This window comes from Rosa rugosa, chromosome 4, assembly GCF_958449725.1.
Source record: "Rosa rugosa chromosome 4, drRosRugo1.1, whole genome shotgun sequence".
Taxonomy (NCBI): domain Eukaryota; kingdom Viridiplantae; phylum Streptophyta; class Magnoliopsida; order Rosales; family Rosaceae; genus Rosa; species Rosa rugosa.
Window position 1 is genome coordinate 27,312,832 of NC_084823.1, and position 23,784 is coordinate 27,336,615.

General features: G+C 36.6%; 1 protein-coding gene and 2 long non-coding RNA genes across 3 annotated transcripts; 1 reads left to right on the top strand and 2 right to left on the bottom strand.

Annotated features, from left to right (window-relative positions):
• Positions 1-2,945: 2,945 nt before the first annotated feature.
• LOC133743411 (PHD finger protein ALFIN-LIKE 7-like) lies at positions 2,946-8,138 on the bottom strand. Its single transcript, XM_062171345.1, has 5 exons — positions 7,671-8,138; positions 7,527-7,559; positions 6,586-6,814; positions 3,613-3,742; positions 2,946-3,520 (listed from the first exon to the last, which is right to left on the bottom strand). The coding sequence occupies exons 1-5, from the start codon at positions 7,765-7,767 to the stop codon at positions 3,245-3,247; spliced, it is 765 nt and encodes a 254-aa protein (XP_062027329.1). The 5' UTR covers positions 7,768-8,138; the 3' UTR covers positions 2,946-3,244.
• A 1,333-nt stretch (positions 8,139-9,471) lies between these two features.
• LOC133706581 (uncharacterized) lies at positions 9,472-10,713 on the bottom strand. Its single transcript, XR_009844620.1, has 3 exons — positions 10,404-10,713; positions 10,276-10,310; positions 9,472-9,833 (listed from the first exon to the last, which is right to left on the bottom strand). It is a non-coding gene; the product is annotated as an uncharacterized LOC133706581 (long non-coding RNA).
• Positions 10,714-13,264: 2,551 nt separating this feature from the next.
• Positions 13,265-22,547, top strand: LOC133706457 (uncharacterized). The gene is made up of 3 exons (XR_009844533.1): positions 13,265-14,291; positions 15,067-21,652; positions 22,428-22,547. It is a non-coding gene; the product is annotated as an uncharacterized LOC133706457 (long non-coding RNA).
• Positions 22,548-23,784: the final 1,237 nt, after the last annotated feature.

The following is a 23,784-nucleotide window of genomic DNA, read 5'->3' on the forward strand; positions in this document are numbered from 1 at the left end:
ATTTAAAACGTCAATCATTGTCTTTATCTCAGTGTAGGTAACCTTTTCTTTTGGTCTTTTTTTTTTTTTTCCCTACAGTGTACTGTGTATGATGTAATAGATCCTCATTGATTTACATATAAATGATCTCAGCAGCTTCCTGGTGGATTAGGTGCCCAGAAATAGGCAAAGTTCCAAGGCTTTGCTTTGACAGCAAGCTCGGAAGTTGCTGAGATCATCTCAATCATAAACCATTAGTATCATCTCAATGAGTTATGTCTGAGAAAAACTAAGTCTACAATTTTAAGGGACCCTGAAGGGATCATAAATTTTACAATATTACTTTCATTTCGACCATAAATATTTTACTTAGAGATCCCTTGCTTATTTCAAAGCAGTTGCTAGTGACGGGAAGCACAAGAGAACAATGGAAAAGGTGCAAGTTCATTTAGGGAGAACTTTCTTCATGCAGACTGTAGTCCTTAAATGAATGCTGAAAGCCGCCGCGGTCTACTTAATCATTTTTTTCATGAATGAATTTATCAGTCCTTTCCCTTTCAAAGCTGTATTGCTTTAAATTCATCTTCTCTCATTGGCATGTCTACATTTCATTATAATGACACTGATCATTCCATTCACTTTCCTCCATACTGTACCGCAATCTTTCTGTCCATTAATTCTTGCCTTAACGTGGATATGTTTTAAACCAGGGTTTCAAAACTATGGCTTCACAAATAGGAAAGAAGTGTGTTGCTGGTATTAAAAAGAGCACCATTCCTGCTTATCCCTTCCACTTCATATTATTAGTGCCTTTCTTTTAGTTTTATCTATTTTTCTCCCTTTTATTAGTCTGGTCTGTTGTCACTTGGCATAGCAACAAAGTTGCTGACATATTATTTTCTCCAGAAAAGTTACATTGATAATCTGTTCCTGTTATATGTATGACGATGTTTTCCAAGCCTCTTGCTCATTCTAAATGCAGATTGTATGGCTTAATAATATGTTCACCTCTGATTAATGGTTACATCAGCACACTGTTGGAAGTACGAACTATTTTTTGTGAATGCTAATGAACTAATAGCATATGGTGCATCAGGTGGGGGGTGATGTCGCACTGAACTGTAGGAGTCAGTGATAGATATATGTAACAATTTGCTTCCCTTCATTACTCTCTATTTATAATGAGTAATAATCTAGCAAGCTTCTTCCATTGGAAAAGAACACTGAAAACAAAAATTATATAGAGATTGCAGATGCTTGCACCTTGGAATAGGACTTTTCCAAAGCTCTACGGAATGGCCTAGTTATCAATCTATATGATCTTTTGTGACATTTGTTTTTGGCCTGCTTTTGTACTACAAATTTCTGGTCTTGGGATTCTTCTTATATTCTTGCTGTTTAACATCAATACAATCCCACCCAAGCCTCCCCTAAAACTAAGGAGATGACTCTGGGATCAGTACTAGTATCTATTTCTCAACTTTTATCGGTACTTTCGTTGATCTTTTCTCCATCACAGAATTTGTTGAATAAGTCTGCATGGGTTTATCTGTTAATGCGGTTTCAACTGATTCTGTTTAGTGATGACAGTGTTTAAGAGATTATATTCATTTATATGGTCTTGAGTCAATTTAATTTAACAAGAATGTCAGATCAGTTGGAATTAGGTAAAAGAACTTTCAATCTTTCAAGGTCTTCCAAAATTTCAGAACAAAACTTAGCTATTAAATCTGACTCCAGTATCTCAGTTAATGTCTTGCTGACTAACACTGGATGATCTCCGTCCTCTTGGCCTAATGGTTAAAACCTGAAGACACTTTAATGAGTTGTTTGAAAGGGTGGATCTGAAGCACATGTCTAGATACTTGCTGATGACCTTGCCAAGCACAACTTGTCCGTTGAGCTTGTTCAATTTTTTATTTCTGTTTTGTGAAGAAGTGAATATATGGATGAGCTGTTTGATTTACATTGAAGTAATTTCATGTTAGAACTGTTGCTGAGATAACTCGCACGTATCTGTAGCATGAATTATGGAACAGTGAACATTAACCAGGAGCTAAAAGGACTAAAAGCCTAAGGTGACCTTAACAAAGTGGCCTAAATCCATGATTCAATACTCCGTTGATCACAATCATATTACTTGCTGCTTCGGCCTTGGCACTTTGGCAGTGACTGTCCCAAGAGATTGCAAAGTGTATCAGGCACTTCTGTTATAGATGGTCAGAGACTGATCCTCATTTCACTTCGTCGTAGCACCAACAATTGGAAAGGCGAAAAAGAAGGGCACTGATCGAGTGAGTAAAACAGAATTTATAAAAAGGAATACGTCCTAGATTGATTCTTTAAGCAACTTTCTTCAGAGCTCTCTGTTTTTTTTTTTTTTTTTTTACCCTCCAGAGCTCATCTGATCTATGATTCATCATTACTGTGTGCATTCACATGTATCATTTTTTGACAATAAATTTTAACGTCACTTGTGCACTAAAATAAGCAAGCATAACATTAATAATTACTTGGCACCTCAGTAATTCTATTGAACAATATGTTGATAAATTGAACGACAGAGAGATTGGGGAGTTTAAATTAGACAAATAAAATTGAGCGCACACATTTTGCTTAACTAGACGCTAGTGCCAGTAAATATAAGGCTATTTCAACTTCATGGAAAGCATTCCCATGCTTTGATGATGCCTCCTCTTTTCAATCAAACCTGCCTTGAGCATATTCTATTAGTCATAGATGTTGCTCACATCCAATTGTCCACCCAAACCTTGGTGCCATAATAAGAACCAAAGCCTTCCAGTACATCTCTGAGTGACTTACCTGAAACCCTCCTTTGCATGAGCAGTTGCATCTTGCCTGCACAAACAATTGCTCAACATCTGTGCTTTCTTGCAAGAGGTGTTAATATAACACTTGAATAAAATCTTAGCCAAGATCAGACAGTAGCATGGAATAACAAAAAGTTGCAACACCACAGATTAATAGACTGCATAACCACATTTAGAAATGTATCAAAGTCAAACACCGATACTGCATGGACATATTTATAACTGACTATTCATATTAGAAACAAATTCGTGCTAAAATTAGACAGAACAAGAGCCAAAAGTAGCAAAACTTAGAATCCCATCTGCAGTCATTCAAATTCATTAACTAAAAGATAGACAACTGACTTTTGTTTTACTCCAAAATGTACTGATAGTTGTAAAACACCTCATCTGATTTCTTTGATCGGTATTGTCTCCAAATTCATAACCTAGATTCAAACTCTAGCCCTCTTGCTACTGCAACTTGGGCACTTGTACTGCTTGATATGCTCAGCCTTTGCAGGTGTAATCTTCACACATTTCCCATGAAACCATCTCTCACACACATCACAGCAAATCCAGAACTCGTCAGCGCCATAGTTGTCTCCACACGCCCCGCAAGTAGCACCTTGTTCATCATCTTCTTCTTCTTCTTCCCCGCTTTCCTCGTCTTCTTTGGCTAGTGGAGACATCTTTACCCCTTTACTTGGGTTGATTTCAGGTTGCCGAGACTGCTCAGCACCAACAAAGCAAGAGCTACTATTAATTAACTAAAAACAAGAGGAAAGGAAACAAAAGCACTCAAAATAGTCTGTCTGCTTACCGGCTTCCCACTTGATTTGCTCTTGCTACTGTTGTGATGAATACCAGATTGGTTCATAGGCTGCCTAACATTGCCTGTCACAACTTCAAATATGGTGGGGAGATCATTTATCATCTGAAAGAGCTTCTTTCTACAAGTTCCAAAGTTAAACAAAGATTAGAACCAGCTTGATATTCTTATACACTAAATTGCATAGCAGAGGTGACTCTTTTTCCTGTCCTACAGCATGAAAGGCTCTACTCTGACATTCTTGATCCCATCAAGAAAGAAATTCAGTCTTATTGAGTTCGACAAATTTGTCAAAATTTAGCATATTTAGCATATCAATTTATATCTCAACATCCATTCAATCTCAGTTCCAACTCCACTTTTATGAAATTCTCTATTGCTACGATATCTTCATACCCTTCATTAGCATGTAGTAAACTTAATTACAGCTGATAGCCAAACACCAGAAAAGTACAGTGAGGTAAATAATAAGATTACGGACTTCATAATGATCTTATTACACCGAGATAAGTCAGTATCGTGTCTCTTCAGAAAAGATTAAATCAGGCCAGCGAGGTGCTTTATAGGCCAAAGCCCATATTCAAAAATGAGAGAAATGGGATATTAAAAAAACTGACAACTATACATAACAAACAGCTGCACCGTCATAACATTAAAAAAAAAAATTATAAAAAAAAATACACCTTCCAACATCCCTTGTATTTCAGGGAAGTTGGCACTGCAGACACCGGACCGGTATGTATGTATATGAACGTGTCTGTGTGTGTGTACTTGTGTGTGTGCGCGTATACCATCAGACCAAAGAAAAAGTATATACAACACTTTGTGTGAGGAGATTTGGGCTCCAAATAACTTGAGCATTTCTTCTAGGAAGGTAATGAAAGGTCTTAAAAGGTGGTACTCTAAATAGGTCAAAGAATTCTTTTATTAATAGTCAGCAGGCTTGACTAATGTAAGCGGCCATAAATGTCAGCTACTTAGATATGAATGACGAAAACCCGTGTAATTACCAAACCAAAAAGGTGAATGAAGAAATCCTTGTAAACGAAATGATACTAGGACCTATGCTAAGAGGTTCGATTGCAGAACTATTAAAATTCACTCTATCAACTGATAGAATCCTAGATCAAAAGGGGGTAAAGAAAGGATAGCTTGAAGCAACCTCACACACAAAGAAATTCTTGATCAAATATGGAGTTACAAAGAAAAATGAAAACTTTGGGGTACATTAATAATTTTCTCAAGGAAACTTTTCTTGTCGCCTAGGAAAATGTTGGTTCAAACAAGAAGCAAAGTGCCCGGTTGTAGTTGCTTTTCTACCATGTCTATACCACTGCTACTAGGATCATAAATATTACTCCCCCTTCTCATTGACTTATGCCAACAACCCTATCAACACTTGTAACATTCATGATACAGTAGGCTATTTCCTACAAGTCACTAAACCACATAATAACTTCATCAAGCAACAAGAAAGAACATGGAAACGAGACCTCACACATTAAAGCACATGAAAAAAATAGATGCCAAAAGCACTATGGGCAGAAACGTAATTTTCTACGAGTAACTAAAGATTTTCTCACTGACAAATCATATGAAGCAACCAAAGGACCTCCTATTTCAGATTTTCAGCTAAGCTCAAGCTGCTCCATGTAAGAATGTTCCTTTAGTATTTCTACCACATGAAATAGTGGAGCCCTATGTATATGATCCTTCATTGCACTACAACCACAAGGAACTGAAAACTACTGATTTGCATATCTAATAAAATGTAGTTCAGAAAAGAGAGGGAGGTAGAGAATTAGGTTTCAATTAGCAGAATAACATGGCATTTGTGGAGGGTTGAATAAAGTTTAAAGAGAATACAAGTGAAACCTCTGATCTTCTATGGTCTTTACTTTATGATGTCATGTATTGTTGAATATGCAATAGCAAACACGCTTTCAAAGGCTGCAACAGCTTAAGGATGTGCAAAGCATTGAGATTTCAAAGGCTTTCAACTTCTGATCTTCTATGGTCTTTACTTTATGATGTCATGTATTGTTGAATATGGAATAACAAATACACTTTCAAAGGCTGTAACAGCTTAAGGATGTGCAAAGCATTGATATTTCAATACTGATGCTAAGAAATACACAATCTGATTCACTACAAGACCCAATACATGGTTACAGCATATTATAAAAAAAATACATATACAATATATAATACATCAAGGATAGGGGCATCAAGTTAATATTATATAAAAACTTCTAATAAATAAGTCAAACGGCATTGCAAAAGTCATATCTATTGAATAAGATGTGTGACACCCTAAGTCCCTTTAGATTTATCAAAAAGCATGGATAGATACAGCATGATAATATACCGGAGTATCCTATGTATTGGAAAATGTTGCATATATGATTTATTTTTAATTTGGGTTCTGAGTTTCCAACAATACACCAAATCATGTTTCTGCACCCCACTAAGCTTAAGATGTCAAATGCAACGTAGATACCAACAATGGATACACACAAATGCACAATCTGCTCAATGTTTCATAAGTTAGACCCTTTTTCTGTTTGCAGATATGGAGATTATTTTAAAATTTATTTAAGTTCTAACAAATTTATCCTGCCCCTCTTACTCCTTTTTTCAAAGAATAAAAGACAAGAAAAATAACAGGGTCCTCTCTTCACTAGACTGAATGTAGATAAATTTCGTTAAAAACATAGTTCAACAGTTTTCAGAAGAGTAACAATGGATAATTAGATGAATAATTTGCAACCAAGAATTTGCATTTGATAGTGTTGTGATCCAATGGGATAACCACCAAATTAAAATTCATTATATCAATATGGTTATGCATTTCATTTCACAATGGGTAAAATAACCACAAGGGGTAAATTTTTCTAAGAAAACTTGCTAGCCTACTGGATGCAAATTGTTATGTGCGTGTGGCAAGGGAAAAGTAGTACGTACCTTTCATTTTTGCCAAACCCAAAGCGTGCACCAAAATAGAATGCAACAGCAAGCAACCATGAATCACTGTGAACTGCAACCAGCGACAACCAGTCCTTCTCCGCCATCCCATCTCTAGCGAAGTTTATACCTAATGCTGGTTCAGGAAGCTCAGGAGGCACCTCCTCAACAGGAAGGTTAACTTCCCATGCCTCATTTGGCAGTCCATATAGACACAAGTTCTCCTTGTCTATAAGCACAACACTCTTGTGTTAAACACACATCATAAAAACAAAAATAGACAACGTCATAGCCACATGAAATACTAACTCTTCTAGATACTTTACAACTCCAAAAACAGAAGGTAAAAAACACTAAACAACATAACAATTCATAATAAAAGTTGCTAGAAATCCTAGTACTTTTCAAACAAAGCTCCAAAAGAAAAGGAAAAACTTTGTGCTTGCTTGCCAACGGTACAGCAGTAAGCAGGCTCGTTTAAAAATAATGAAACCAAAGAAAAAGATAAGAAACAATCAAAGGAAGGAAATTGCACCTTAATCATCTAATTGATTGCATCGACCAAGAATTACCACCCAGTTTGTAGATTAACTTGGGGTATATATTCAAACTAATCAATCAGATACCAATATTAGTAAGATAAATCAAACATATTGACTTCTCATACCACGCTTGCAATACCAAATGTGAAATGACAGGAAGCAACCAGACGACTCGCCATTTGGCTTCATGCAAAAACTTTAAACAGGTTAATTTTGGAAAAACGTGTTTGACTTGATAATAGTAACTATGAATCAGGAAGCAGCGAAACACGAGAAGAGTAAATCATTCATGAGCATGGTGGGCAGCTAAATTCACATCATAAACAAGAGGGCAACATTGGAAATTTTGAATTGATGAAGACAGAAATGAGAAAAGGAAAAGAGAACAAGAGGACCCACCAGGATCGCACTGCTGGTAAAACTTCTGAACGTCTGGAAAACCACACACAAAAGCCAAACAAGCCGCCATGAGAATTGGAAGGAAATCAATATAATCTCTACTACTGGTATAAAGAGAAAAAGGGAAAAATCGAGGGAGCGAACCGGTGGTGAGGGCCTTAATCAAACCGGCGCGTCGGCCTCTGAAGTCGCTGAAGACTTCCTCCACTGTTCGAGGTACTGGGTGCGGTATGCCCTCCATTGTCGCTCTCTCTCTCGCTCTCGCTCTGGCTCTACCGTTCAATCTCAATCTCAATGTCAACTGATACCTACCGGACAATCAGAGGAGCATGGCGAAGATGCAATTGAATTGTGGGAATTGAAATTAGGGTTTGTTAGTTTGATGAATTGGGGATTTTAATTGTGAAATGTAATTGGAAGAAGGAGATAGAGAGAGGTGTGGCAATTGCAAGCATAAGGAGTAAAATGGGAGATTGGAAGAAGAAGAAGAAGAGGGGAGGATTTAAAGGAAGGGTTGAGATATGACAACTCGCTCGCAGAGCACTACCTCGCTCTCTCTCTCTCTCTCTCTCTCTCTCTAGAGGGGTTTTACCTTCTTTTTTTTTTTGCAATCTTTTCTTTCTGGTCTGATTGGTGATGCGGCCAAGGCCTTATTTGAATTGGATATTTTATTTTCAATAGGTTAATACAAAAGTCATCGAAAAAATTAGGTTAATACAAAAGACATAATTAAATGCATTTAGTCTTTTTTTTTATTATATAAGATAAACTAGTCTTCCTGCACGCGCGCGATGCGCGTGCGTATTGTCATTCATCTTTTGTTACGCATGTTTGAAATGTTACTCATGAGTGCAATATAATTTCTGTGTTGCATATTACGTAACTCTTACCCCATACAGAAATTATAAAACATTGTATATGTCTTTAGCAATTCATTAGTAAAATATATAAAACTTTGCATAAAAATAGAAAATAGAGAAAGGACCACTCTCGCGCGTGTGATTTGTTTATATTTAGTCTATTTGTTTTTTTTTTTTTTACTGGAAATCAAACAAACAATATATGTGTAAGAATCCTTTTTCTTTTACACATTTACTAAAATGTTGTTTGCATGGTGTTAAGACAGTAATTTACAAATAATTTTTCATTAAAGCCTATACAATTGATGCGATTGGAGAAAAAAAAAATTATCTTTAGCTCTTTTTATTTTTTACTGCATCGACCCTTACAATAAATTTCCTGTTGTTGAGGAAGGCTACTTTCTGAGTGGAATGCTACTTGCACCCACGAAGCTACGGTGAAAGAGCTTTCTTTAGCTGAAGATGAGTGGATCATAAGCTTAAACTTGAGTTTAGAGACAAAATCATTCCGCTTTAAATTATGTAATTGTTTTTTTTTTAGTCTCCCTCTCCTGTAATAAGTCAGTAGGGATATAAAAGGAAAAATCTTTCACAAATTAGGACTATAAAAGAACATGAAAATCTTTCTCAGAATAGCTAATTAAAAAGATTCAACCAAGATTCAACCGCTCAATTGGTTCACCCAAGTAGCATCTAAATTACAAATCGCACATCCACCACATAATTCTTTGAACATTTTACGTACTGGTAGCCCTCTGAGCAGCCAAGTCTTCTCTTTTTCCCATCTGCAATGGACAACTCAATACCTTTTACTCGAGAAGGAACACCCAAGGTTTTGTACCCTTACAAATGCTGAACTCATTACTGAGCCATGGAAGACGCAAATGTTAATATTTGTTATGTACTAATATTAACACTGAATATTTCATCATGAACCGTATGGATCCAGAAGCAAGAGGATATCTGTATCAAGAATTCCCTCAATACATCCAGAAGTTAATGGATGTTGTAATTGTTAAATGAGTACAAAACTAATGAAGAGAAAGATAATAGAAAAATAAAAACACTTATAAAGACCGCAAAACTAATGAAGAGTGCAAAAATGAATTGTTCTCTTATCAAGAAGTGCAAACATAACATAAGGAGTTTAGACATCAATAAAAGCAAACTTTCATTTCTCTCGGCAGCAAGAGAACTTGTACATGAATCTCAAGAATGCTGAAGTTCCATTTTCTACCAAAAGCTTATGCATTACACTTCCCTGCAGACATTATTTTTCTAAGCTCAAATCAAATGAAAAACAAAACTAATGACTTCAGTTGTGCTATTTTCACAATTTATTTCATCTCCCTAATTTTCAAGCCCCAAATGAATAGCCATCTACTGAATCCTGCCCCCTGTTTAATCTGGACTATGGTCCTTGGAACTTCTACCGTCTAATTTTGACCTGTTTTCCACACATTAAGAGAGAAATAAGTCAAGATTCGCACAATATTTTACATAAATTAATCTCATCAAAACACTCAGATTGAAATAATAGTACATTTCATTACTTTCTAAATACACACACTTTTGAATATAAGAATACCAATGCAGTTCACCTGCATATTTTAAATGTGCTAGCTTCCAAGGAACATTAGCTTTGTACACTTGATCAAAGTTCTTTCTAATTATTCCAATAGAGTTTAGGGTCATAAGTCTTGCTTCATTAATCAAGTTAAAAGTTATCTGGGCAAATTATACATTAATTTTTTGACAGATCAAGTACATGTTGTGCTTTGATATTAACGTAACATTTCGATGTCACTGAATCTTAGTTTTCTTTTAAAGAGGAAATTTCTGAGTACGCATGAGCAAAAAAATTCAGAAAAACAAAAACAACTTCATACCTCAGTCCCTTTGATTTGATAATGCGTTGCTTCTCCTTGAAAAAAAATAAAAAAATCTCAAACCTTGGGAACCAAACAATCACAAACAACCCAACAAATCTTTCACAAAAAAGACTCATCAAACCTACCTGAGTCCCTGGTTTTGATACAAACTGCCATAGCAGAGCCCAATTCCTAAATCAATCGCATATGAAGAAATCAGGTAAAGAGTTCACAGTGAGGAGAGCGAGAAAAAGGGAAAAAAGGGGACTGCAGGAACCAAATCGAAGTTCGCAGATCAAAAACAAGGAATGATTTGCAGAAGCAACAATCCACCCTCTCAATCTTAGTTATATGGCTAAAGAAGAAAGAAGATACCGGCGGAAGTCAATTCTTTGGCTGTAGAAGAAGAAAGAAGAAACTGCCAGAAGCATATGAAAACTGCAAAACAGTTTTTGCTTTTAGTGGGAGAACCTAACGGTTTGTGTAATCCTCGCCGTCTGTATAATCCTCACAGCTGCTTGTACCATTACCCTTTTACCCTTCTTTTATTTAATTGATTAGCTGCGGACTTATATAAAGAGAGGGGTATTTGCAGGGTTTTTGAAAATTTAACCATATGTTTTAGGGAAACAATATTTGAGAGAAATTCGCTGTGTGTTCTCATTGATAATAGGGGTCTCCTTATATAGAGGATTACAATGCATAGAGTTAGAATCATACAAGGAAAGATAATCTCTAGATTCTTCTAATTAAACTATATTACCACTAGGTCAAGTAACCTAGAGTTTGGGCCAAACACAAATAGAGATATCCTTAAACACTCTCCCTTGTGTTGTCCAAACGAGGTGCTTCTCTCGTTGCCTCGTTAAAAACCTTGCCGAGTAACAAAACCCAGTGGGACAAAAATAACCCCGGTCGAAGGGGAAAAAGAGCACAACACACCCTTCACGTTTCGAGGTGAACATGTAAACATCTCCCCCTGATGTCTGCGCCTCCCCTTGATGACTACGATCATGGGAGTTCAGATAATTTCCGCAAGCCAATTCTTGCCACATGTTTCTCGAACGTGGATTTAGGCAATGACTTAGTAAACAAGTCTGCCACACTGTCCTCAGATCGAACCTAGTTCACTTTGATCTCGAGGAGAGTCTGTTGTTGTTGATTATGCTTGGTGTTATCGCTTTTGATGTAGCCTTGCCTCATTTGTTCAAAACAAGCAGCATTATCCTAAATGCTCGTAGGCTCATCTATGGTAGACTTCAAACCACAATTGTTCGAACATGCGTAATTATGGATCTAATCCATATACATTCACGAACCTCTTCGTGAAGAGCAATGATCTCTGCATTGTTCGAAGACATAGCGACTAGGGTCTGTTCTGTAGACCTCCAAGATATCATGGTCTTTACCCATGGTGAACACTTAACCATTTTGGGAATGACCTTTGTATGGGTCAGAGAGATACCCAATATCAGCAAAACTTCCAAAACACATGTTGTTTTGGGATGGGGATAATGGACGCAGGCCAGTGTTGGCGGCGTTCCTGGTGTGTGATGGGTCCGAATCCATCATCTTTCTGTAGGGATAGAACAAGCTCATATCAATCATACATCTCAAGTATCGGAAGATATCTTTTACACCAATCCAATGGCGTCGTGTTGGCGCAGAGCTATACCTTAGCTAACAAGTTCATGGCAAATGAGATGTATGGTCTTGTGCATTGAGCTAGGTACAATAATGCGCCTATTGTACTTAACTAGGGCAATTATGCCCCTAGCGCATCTTCAATTTCTCCTTTCTGCCGCAGTTTTCCTGTAATCTGGAGATCGTGCGCGACTGTTTTTCTTTTTTTCTTTTCTGGGTACAATGAATATCCTAAAAAAGAAGCAAAACCAACAGCCAGGCAAAATTCTTTGTCGAAAAAATACAGCCTAGCAAAATTGGCTAAAAAAAAAATAACTCTAGGCCTGGCCAAGAGCAATATCAGCTATGATGATAGGAGCATTTTAATGCGACGTTTTAACTGCATTTCCCTACATTTTCTGCGTTAATTCCTTAATAAAACTCTGTTTAGGAAAGTTTCCATTCTTCGATTGGGAAAGTTCCTATTTGTAGAAAGTTTCCATTTTTGTAGTTTCTATTTTTCAGTTTAGGAAAGTTACCATTTTTCATTTTAGGAAAGTTTCTATTTTTCTTAATAGTTTCTATTTTCAGGACCTCGGAGCTAAAAAGTGGAAATGAACTCATGAATGGAAAGAGGAGCTTGCAAACGTTAAGGGGAGCAAAAATGAGAAACAATGGACCACAGAAATGAGCAGAAATGAAGAAAAGAAATCTTCCTGCTCCAACCAGGAAACCCTGCGAAAGGGAGGAGAGCTTACCAAGCAAGTTTCCAACGCAACCATGAAAAAGAAATGGAAAAATAAAGTGTTATGACGTTGGAAGGTGACGAGGCTTGAAGTTGAAGCAACAAGGCCCAAGAACTCTCAAGACTTATTGGATTTTCGGCAAAATGGATCAATGGCCCACAAAAGCCCATGGAATTAGGGTTTGTGACGCAATGAAGAAACCTTAGAGAGAGTTTGCCGTGAAATATCAAGAGAGAAACAAGGAATGGCGTGAAAAATCAGAAAATATGAAGAAGATTTCGATGGAGATTTTCTTGGGAGACTTTTAAGGAAAGAGAATATGTGTTGAACACAAAAAGCTCTCAAAAGAGTCTAGATTCATCCCTAGAATTCCTAAAGGAAGTTTGGCCGAATTTGAACTAAAAAAATCAGAAATTATCTCAAGGTATTTCGGCCAAGATTTCTAGGGAATTAAAATGGAGTTTTGTGATTGGTTGGACCATCTCATAGGGCTTATTTGGCAAGCTATCATTGGAGGAAACTATGTGGCATTTTCAGATTATTTCCATGGAAAATAAAGAAGAAATACATGGCTTGGAGACCAAGTTTTGCCGTCCCTATATGATAGGAGCATTTTAATGTGGTATTTTAATAGTTAATTCCTCACATTTTGCTTAGTTAATTCCTTAACGAATCGATTTTTAACTCAATTTCTATTTTCTTAGGTACATTGGAGTAAATGATGGTGAAATGAGCATTAGGTCCACACTTACCTATAAATGGTGGAGAAAAATGGAAATGTACTAAAATGTCAATTTTACACATTTTCCTACTCCGGCTAGGAGAAACCAAGCCAAGCAAGGAAGAAGGAGCGGCCGCCGGACCAAATGAACTTCAAATGAGCTGAAACTTTCCAGATCCATTCTAGACAGCCCAAGGATCATTTCTTATGAAGAGTGCAAGAACTTTTGTTGAGTGGAAGGCCTTCAAACAATCAGCCCAATTTTCTACAGAAGCAAAACTGGAAAACTGGACCTGTAAGAGGTCCAGCAGCATTTTCGGCCCAACCACATGGAATAAAAATCTGAAATTTTACCAGGGTGATCTACACTCATAATGGAACATTTTTTATGAAGAGGTCATAGTGAAATTGGGAATGCTTGTTGGAGAAATAATTGAAGGAATAAAGGGGCAGAAACTGATCTAAAAAAAACAGCTCAACATCACATGTTCAAGTTTCCTACCCACATGAAGAAAGCTAGATGCTTTTCTCTTTTTCCTTGGATATATTTTTCTGCTCCAATAGATCATCATCACTTCCATACTTCTACACCTTCATGCCTTGCTTTCATTTCATCATTACTCCATCTTTTCCATATTTTACAAACCACTTTCATTATTTTTCTTCCATTTATCATTTCACTCTTCTTTTTCTTCCCTATATAAACACCTTCTCCTCTCACTCTAAACACCTTCCTTCATCCATTTCATCTTCTTTGTCTCTCCATTTCCATTCCATTTTTCTCTCCATTCTCTAGTTGCAAAATTCTGCGTTTTCAAGTAAGAAGAAGAAGAAGAAGAAGGAGCCGGGAATATCATATCCTCCATCGTCCACCTTGAAGGCTTGCTTCCAAGATTCAAGATTTCAACGTTTCAAGCACTCCATCTCCATCTCCAACTCACGGTGTAATTCATTCTTTTTCCTTATTTAATTTCGTAGGAATTTGTTTCTAGTTAACAATAACATTAAGGGCAAAGTTTAAGCCCAATTTCTATGTTTGAATAAAAATTGTGATTTCTTTATGTTGATTTTTATGTTGCTTATGTGAGATTGCTTAATTGATTTTGGATTATGGAAAACTTTTATATGTATGTGTTCTTTGATGGCCAACTTAGGATATATGCATGTAATTGGTGCTAGATTTAAGTAGTAAAGGCTTTGGACAAAAGTCGAAATCAATTAAGGAGGATTGCAAATAGATGGACTTTTTCATACTAGGTTGTGCACTTTGGTTGACATCCTTTCTTTGTTCTTCATGCATTGAATGTGTTCTTGATTAGCTAGTTTTCTAGACTATGATTGCATGTTCAATAGGTTTAATTTAGGTGCTTTCACTTAGATTAAATATTCAAGGAAAGTAAAATATGGGAAATCATTTGCTTCGAATGTTTCACATGGTCAACTTATTTCTCATGACATAGATAATCAACTATAAGAATTGTAATTGGATTTCATTCATATGATTGTAGTTTTGATCTTTGTTTCTTGTGTTCCACCCTTGTATATGTGTTTTTACACTTTCTTTATTTCATTTAATTTTAATTCCAATTCTATAATCTCAAAACCCCCCTTTTTATATTAACTTGTATATATTTTTATTCTTTATTTTATTTTTGTACATAATACTTTTTACTTTATTATTTTAATTCTTTCTTTATTTGTTTTTTTTGACAATGACAGGTGTACCCTCAATCCCCGGAATAGAACGATCCCTATTTGCTTATACTACTAACGATGTTTTCAGGGTTAAATTATGCGCTTACTTTGAGCGTGTCAATTTTTGGCGCCGTTGCCGGAGACCGAACCCGGGTCACCCGCGTGACAGGCGGGAATACTTACCACTATACTATTGAAAAATCACTTGTTTTTGTTTATAATTGTTGTATATAAACTGTTTGATACTTAGTTTAAATTAACTAGGTTGTTTTTTTTATTGTTGAATACGAGTTTAATTGTGAGTTGTAAATTAAAGAAGGAATAGGTGAAGTCGTGTTTATTAATATTGGCCTAAACCCCTTATTGGTACCTAGTTCAGGTCCCTTAAGGTTGAGGGCGGCCTTTATTAACATTCATTGAACTGTCTAACACACTTAGGACCTTTTACATCCTAGTAAGAATATCCTATGTGAGATGGTGTCTAGGAAGGGGATAACGTTCATGACGGGTTTTTGAATCCAGAAGTGCTTATAAATGGGCTTAGCTCATGCCAAAATGGATTTTTCCTCTCGTGTTCACCCTCCCCTACCTGGCCATTTCAGTAAGGTTGCCCAACGGATGTAGGAGGGACTTTGTGTCTAGACGACTATACTTGGGCCGCACGTCCACTTGATTTACCGCTTGGAATTAGATTTGATATCAATAATGTTTATAACAAAAGAAATACTTGTGCATACTCTTTACGTGTAAATTATTTTGTTGTTTCACACTTTATACTTGTAAAAATACTTTTTACGTTTTATACTCACTTGTGTACTTAACTTGTGTCTTATGTACAAAATACTTGTTAATTATACTTGTAGTTTGTAATTCATAGTTACTTGTTTTTTTTTTTTTTGTATTTCTTTGTTAATATTAAGTTACTAACTTTATTTAATGTAGGTACCGTCTGGCTGCAAGACGTAAAATACAAGCGCTGCTTGGGAGGCAACCCAATTCAGAATATAATCAGATTTGCTTTCTCTTCCCCTTTTACTCCTCCATTTTCTTTTTGTTTTAGTAGTTATTTTCGTAAATTCCATCCCTATATGCTTACTTATTTCATTGCATGCTTTTAATTGATTACATTGAGGATAATGCAATATTTAAGTGTGGGGGAAGGGATTTATATTTTTGTCTTTCATTTTGAATCCTATAAATATTTTTGTCTTTCATTTTGAGTCCTATAAATATTTTTGAGTCCTATATTTTAAAAAAAATAATAATAATAATAATAATAAAAAAAATAAAAAATAAAAAATAAAAATAAAAAAATAATAAAAAAAAATAAATAAATAAAAAAAAAATAAAAAAAAATATGCATTCATTCAGTCTTATTAAATTCAGCTATTTACAAAAAAAAAAAAAAAAAAATAATAATAATAATAATAATAATAATACTCTATACTAAGACATGTCTGCATCTCTGTAGGAGTTGAGGCTGAGCTCAAGGGAAATGTGAGAGCCACCGCCATAACCGCTACCTCTCTCGGAAGTAGTCTTCATGATGCCCAAGATGTCCTCACCATGCATGGGGAACAATGGAAGGGTTTCAATCTCCTGGTGATCTCCTCCTCGTTGTTGCTGGGATGTCTGTCCTCCTGTTGTGCCAAAAGAGTTGTACTGGTATTAGTGTTGAAGTGTGAGGAAGAATATGAAACAAATTTTAAATCAAGAAATCATTCATTACCAGTAGAATCGGTGGAACCAAAGTTGAGATTAATGGATCTACCATCATCAGTAGAACTAGTGGACCCAAAATTGATGTCAATGGATCCACCAGCTGGCCCAAAATTGATGTCGATGGATCCACCAGCACCAGTAGAACCAGTGGACCCAAAATTGAGATCAATGGATCCACCAGTACCAGGAGAACTAGTTCCCATGGGCACTTGAGCAGCCTGATTGCACCTCTTCATCTGCTTCTCTCGAGCCCTGACATTCTGGAACCAAAAATAAATGTTCTTGCCCTCAACATGTCCATACTGGTTCAGCTGGAGACAGATCTCGTGAATATGCTCTGTAGTTGGGCGCTTAACTCCCTTGTCGTAGTAAAGATCCTTGAGGATCCTTATTTGATCTGGAGTAGGAACCCACCTGGCACGGCTTCGCCAGAAATCTGTGTTGGCACTACTCCCGGCTGCTTGGTTGTTTCCTCCATCCTCGATTTGTTGCTGGGTTTGTAGCTCCATCAGTTGCAGAGTTCGTGGTTCCATGGTGATGGGTTGAGGGGATGTGAAGATCGAAGAGTAAAGTTGTCAAGTGTTTGAAGGAGTTGTTGTTAAAGGGATTAAGGATGATGATGGTGTGTTGGAGATCTGAAAGTTCAGAGGAAAGATGGGATTGAATCAACTAGATGGGAGAGAAGATCAGAAGAGAAGGATTGAATCGAAGAAGAAATATTTTGAGTTTTGAAAGAAGAGGAAAAGCTGAAGAGTTGGGAGAGAGGGGCTGGAACTCAGGAGAGATTTTCGTTCCTTTGGAGTGAACAGTTGCGCCCTCAGAATGCACCTATTTATAGAGCGAGGTGAGCAGATCTCCACCGTTAGATGGACGATTCCTGTGATTCATTCTACGCGTTGGATTAAAGTCGCCCTGAAACCCGGAAAAGTTGTTGGCGCGTGGAGAGCGTGTAAGGGGACCGAGGGAATCTCGAGGCGCTGTGGCAGACAGCTGTAGCCGAAAGCAGATTTGACTGCCGTAAATCACGGAAGGGATAAGCCGTGACACAAGTGGGCCGTACTTGGGCCTGTCTCGGATCAAGGCATCACTGTAGCTGTGGGTGGAGGCCTGATGGGCCGAGTTTCAGAAACAGTTTTGGACCTGATGGGCTGAGTTTCAGAAACAGTTTTGGACATGATGGGCCGAGTTTCTGAAACAGTTTTGGATGAGTTGGGCTGGGTTTCTGAAACAGTCTTGGATGTTTTGTGCCGAATTGTTGAAACAGTTGAAACAGTTGGTTTAAATAAAAGGATTGGTATGGATAATAACGTGAGCAGCCGTGCTCGAGTGGTTGAGTGTAAAGTTCGTGTACAAGAGGTCTGAGGTTCGAACCTTGCCTCTCGTTTATTTTTATTATGTTCGTTTATGACATAATAAGTATAAAATTTGTACACATTATATTAAGCACAGCTTGTGCTCCAGTGGTTGGGGACAAAGGTTTCGTGTAGCAGGTTAAGGTTTCGAACCTTGCCTCCCCCGTTTTTTTTTTTTTATTTATGTCACTCCATCAGAACCCTCCTCCGAAGGCTGAAACCAGCAAGAAGGCTGCCACTCGCCCGCATACCGCTCCTCCAAAGGAGTAAATGGAGGTACAAGTCTAGGCTGAAAGACTTTAAACATTAAGCGCTGCATGGGAGGCAACCCATTTCAACCGTAGCTGTGGAGGAGCCATCAACGCAGATTTGCTCTCTTAAACTCTATCTCCTCTATTACTATTTTCTGATTGTATCTTTGTTATTTGCGTTTTTAGTTTTTGTTTTTAGGTTTTCTTGAGTTAATCATTCCATTCACATGATAATTGTTCATTGCATGCTCTAACTTGTTTAACATTGAGGACAATGTATGATTTAAGTGTGGGGGGAAGGATTAATGCTTGTAGTTAGTTTTTGTCATAAAAAGAAAACAAAACAAAAAAATCGAAAAATGTCAGAAATATAAAAAATTTCGTTGCTTTTGTTTTTGTTTTGAGTCTTAGGATGCCTTTCAACTGTCTGGGATGATTCTATATCTCTGAAATCATGACTAAAAGAGGATCACAACATTGAGATGATTTTAAACATGGTATTCTTTGGTTAATTGAGATATATGAAAAATGTGTGCCTTGTAGTGGATATGGATTGCATGACCTTGGTACAGAATATGAGCATGTTAAGATGAGTTGTGATTCATAAAGCCATGTGAGATAATTGAACCATGTCCCTTTTTCTTGGAGTGAAATGAAAAATATATTCTTAATTTCTTGGCGATGTTTTGATGATCTCATTATTCTTTCATCTTGATTGACTGCTTGCCATAGATTAAGTTTAATGGACTAGAGAATGCTAGAATTCGCTCTTGTGCTTGTTGAGACGTGATATCAATACATGGCCCTGATTCTGGAAGGGATAGAGGTTCTCTAGGAATTACCACCATTGCCAAATAAACTTGTGTCCCCATTTGTGCCCGTCGTGGGACCCCCCTAGATAAGCCCCTTTGAGCCTACATTAAGCCTTTTCGTTCATCACCCTTAAAATCCTTAACCATGAAGCTTAGTATAGTTACAACCCTACCCTTTGTTCTAAGGACTTAGTGGAGCTATCTTTTGAGACATACTACATGGGTTTGGTGCTAAGGATGAAGATTGAGAAGAGGTGAAAGTTCAAGTGTGGGGATAGACTTGTCCATAAAGAAATAGATATGTTGAAGCCGTGAAAAATGAAAAGAAAAGAGAAAAATTGTGTACGGCTAAAAAAGAAAAAGAAAGAAAAAAAATATATGTTTATGGACTTTCATCCCCCATACTTAGTGATTTTGGAGTTTGCTTTGAATTGAAGGCCCACTACAGAAAAATTTGGCCTTTGTCCATTTCACTAGAGTTCAAGGGAAGTTTATATTGAAGATTGGGCCCAACATGAAGACATTTGGCCCTCTTATATTACCTCTATGGAGAAGTGACGTTTTTGCAATGCCTTGGTGAAATATTTCGAGATCTCTACATTCATATGAGCTCTACTAGGTTTTTAGGACACTTTGATAATCCTTACCTTTCATTTCTTTAAACCTTGAGCCTTAGCCCCATTACAACCTTTGAGAGGACCTTCTTGATCCTTAAGATGGGACAGCCTTTGATGTGGAGATGAGTTACAAGAGTTGAACCTATGGCTTGGGTCCATTCGTGCAAGTAGTTGATATCCTTCATGAGATCTTTTGAAAAAAAAAAAATTATATTCACAAAGTGCTTTTCGTTTCTTATATATGTGAGCTATTTGACTGCCTTAAAATATGTTCTCTCACATATAAATGAGTGATTATAAGCTTTTAAGCATTGCCTTGATCTGAGAGAAGAAAAAGTGGATATACCTTGTGAGGATATGAATCATACTTGTCTGAAGCATGCTAAGCTAAACCCCAATCACCATTATTACAACCAAGTCCTACTTGTGTATGTGTGGATCATATGTTTTAATTAACTCTCGAATGCTTAACATTGATTCTTGGTTGAGTGCTAATCTTGGTGTTGTGAAAGTAAGAGATTTCTGAGACAATATGTTAAAGGGCAATAGAGGTCTTTGTGATGTCAACATCTTGGTCTTTGTCTTTGAATTTACTCTTTTATGTGTGACGTTTTTTTTTTTCTTTGTGTTTTGCTTTGTGTTTTACGTTTTTGGTTTCTTTGAGTCTTTGTGTTTTTGTTTCCATACTTAGTCATTTTTTTCGTTGGTTTCTTTGTTTTGTGTCATAGTCTTTTTGGTTTGTTAGTTTTTGATTTTGCTAAGGGACTAGCAAAAGCTAAGTGTGGGGGAATTTGATAGGAGCATTTTAATGTGGTATTTTAATAGTTAATTCCTCACATTTTGCTTAGTTAATTCCTTAACGAATCGATTTTTAACTCAATTTCTATTTTCTTAGGTACATTGGAGTAAATGATGGTGAAATGAGCATTAGGTCCACACTTACCTATAAATGGTGGAGAAAAATGGAAATGTACTAAAATGTCAATTTTACACATTTTCCTACTCCGGCTAGGAGAAACCAAGCCAAGCAAGGAAGAAGGAGCGGCCGCCGGACCAAATGAACTTCAAATGAGCTGAAACTTTCCAGATCCATTCTAGACAGCCCAAGGATCATTTCTTATGAAGAGTGCAAGAACTTTTGTTGAGTGGAAGGCCTTCAAACAATCAGCCCAATTTTCTACAGAAGCAAAACTGGAAAACTGGACCTGTAAGAGGTCCAGCAGCATTTTCGGCCCAACCACATGGAATAAAAATCTGAAATTTTACCAGGGTGATCTACACTCATAATGGAACATTTTTTATGAAGAGGTCATAGTGAAATTGGGAATGCTTGTTGGAGAAATAATTGAAGGAATAAAGGGGCAGAAACTGATCTAAAAAAAACAGCTCAACATCACATGTTCAAGTTTCCTACCCACATGAAGAAAGCTAGATGCTTTTCTCTTTTTCCTTGGATATATTTTTCTGCTCCAATAGATCATCATCACTTCCATACTTCTACACCTTCATGCCTTGCTTTCATTTCATCATTACTCCATCTTTTCCATATTTTACAAACCACTTTCATTATTTTTCTTCCATTTATCATTTCACTCTTCTTTTTCTTCCCTATATAAACACCTTCTCCTCTCACTCTAAACACCTTCCTTCATCCATTTCATCTTCTTTGTCTCTCCATTTCCATTCCATTTTTCTCTCCATTCTCTAGTTGCAAAATTCTGCGTTTTCAAGTAAGAAGAAGAAGAAGAAGAAGGAGCCGGGAATATCATATCCTCCATCGTCCACCTTGAAGGCTTGCTTCCAAGATTCAAGATTTCAACGTTTCAAGCACTCCATCTCCATCTCCAACTCACGGTGTAATTCATTCTTTTTCCTTATTTAATTTCGTAGGAATTTGTTTCTAGTTAACAATAACATTAAGGGCAAAGTTTAAGCCCAATTTCTATGTTTGAATAAAAATTGTGATTTCTTTATGTTGATTTTTATGTTGCTTATGTGAGATTGCTTAATTGATTTTGGATTATGGAAAACTTTTATATGTATGTGTTCTTTGATGGCCAACTTAGGATATATGCATGTAATTGGTGCTAGATTTAAGTAGTAAAGGCTTTGGACAAAAGTCGAAATCAATTAAGGAGGATTGCAAATAGATGGACTTTTTCATACTAGGTTGTGCACTTTGGTTGACATCCTTTCTTTGTTCTTCATGCATTGAATGTGTTCTTGATTAGCTAGTTTTCTAGACTATGATTGCATGTTCAATAGGTTTAATTTAGGTGCTTTCACTTAGATTAAATATTCAAGGAAAGTAAAATATGGGAAATCATTTGCTTCGAATGTTTCACATGGTCAACTTATTTCTCATGACATAGATAATCAACTATAAGAATTGTAATTGGATTTCATTCATATGATTGTAGTTTTGATCTTTGTTTCTTGTGTTCCACCCTTGTATATGTGTTTTTACACTTTCTTTATTTCATTTAATTTTAATTCCAATTCTATAATCTCAAAACCCCCCTTTTTATATTAACTTGTATATATTTTTATTCTTTATTTTATTTTTGTACATAATACTTTTTACTTTATTATTTTAATTCTTTCTTTATTTGTTTTTTTTGACAATGACAGGTGTACCCTCAATCCCCGGAATAGAACGATCCCTATTTGCTTATACTACTAACGATGTTTTCAGGGTTAAATTATGCGCTTACTTTGAGCGTATCACTATATATACTCTCTCAATGAAGACGTCTAGGGTTCCTCTCTTTTACGTTTTATACTTTAGAAAAAATCAGAAAAACCTCTCCTTTTGCCGTGAGCTTCTCCATCCTCTAGTCATCTCCACGAGTTCAAGCAAGGTCAAGGGAGAAGAAGAGTTTCCGTGAGCATCCATCATCCACCATCCACCTTTGAAGCTTGCTTTCGAGATTCAAGGGATTACAACATCAATCGTTCATCACTATCATCATCCACGGTGTAATCCGATTCTCTTTTGTAACCTCTGCTTTGAATTTCGTTGGTTATGAACTAGTTGACATATGTGTTTGAACAAATATTAATTTTTGGAATTTTATATGATTGAATGAAATTTTCAGATTCTATTATTGTAATTCGAGAGTTGCTTATGTGAGTTTGTTTAATTAAATTTGCGTTATAGATATCTTTTGTATTTTAATCTTATGTGGTTCGAAACACTTAGGGTTTTGATATGAATGTTGCTAGGTTTAAGAACATAAATCAACTTTTTGTTTTGTGTAAACTTGAATCAAAGTAGTAACGGTTTTGGACAAAGATCGAATTTAATTAAAGAGGATTGCAATTAGGTGGACTTTTCCACACTAAGTTGTACACTTGAGTTGATAGCCTTTCTTTGTGTTTCATGCGTTGAACATGTCATGATTGACTAGCTTTCTAGGGCTTGACTACATGTTTGATAGGATTAATCTTTGTGCTTTCACTTAGGTTTTTTTTTTTTGAAGGAAGTAGGTCAGCCCTTTCATTATAATTCAGCAAGCAGTACAAAAACGAAACACCCCTATGGGGTCGACAGAAAGCAATCGTTTCTTAGAACCTCATCAAACCCTATTCTAGAAGAATAAAATCCCAAAAAAATCCCGAGTACACCCACCTTTTAGTAAATTCACGCACTTTTATTCTAACAAAAACCTAGGAACCTCGAAGTTTTCATAAAATGGTTCCAACTAAGGCACTGGTTTTTGCGACTCAAAACAAAAATTAAATAACACTATGGGCCATAGAGACCCAATCCATCCAACCCCTTAGCAAAAGGGTAATCCAGCTCGCTTGAAACCCTAGACCAGTGTGCCCAAATCTAAGGGTCACAAACCAGTTCAAGGCCCAGGAGGCCCAGCAGCACCAAGAGCAGGCCCAAAGAGTAGGGTACACCAAAGCCCTAGCCCCTTGAGCCCACACGTGTTCTTCCACCCAACAACCACCAGATGCGCCGTCGCCGATGCCAGTAGAG

Bases quoted from the DNA above. Each gene is read 5' to 3' on its own strand.
- LOC133743411 (XM_062171345.1), bottom strand. From the start codon at position 7,767: ATGGAGGGCATACCGCACCCAGTACCTCGAACAGTGGAGGAAGTCTTC. The intron at 3,743-6,585 runs GTACGTACTACT...TGGAACTTGTAG, and splicing joins GGGTTTGGCAAAAATGAAAG to AAAGAAGCTCTTTCAGATGA. The intron at 3,521-3,612 runs GTAAGCAGACAG...GGTGCTGAGCAG, and splicing joins GCAAATCAAGTGGGAAGCCG to TCTCGGCAACCTGAAATCAA.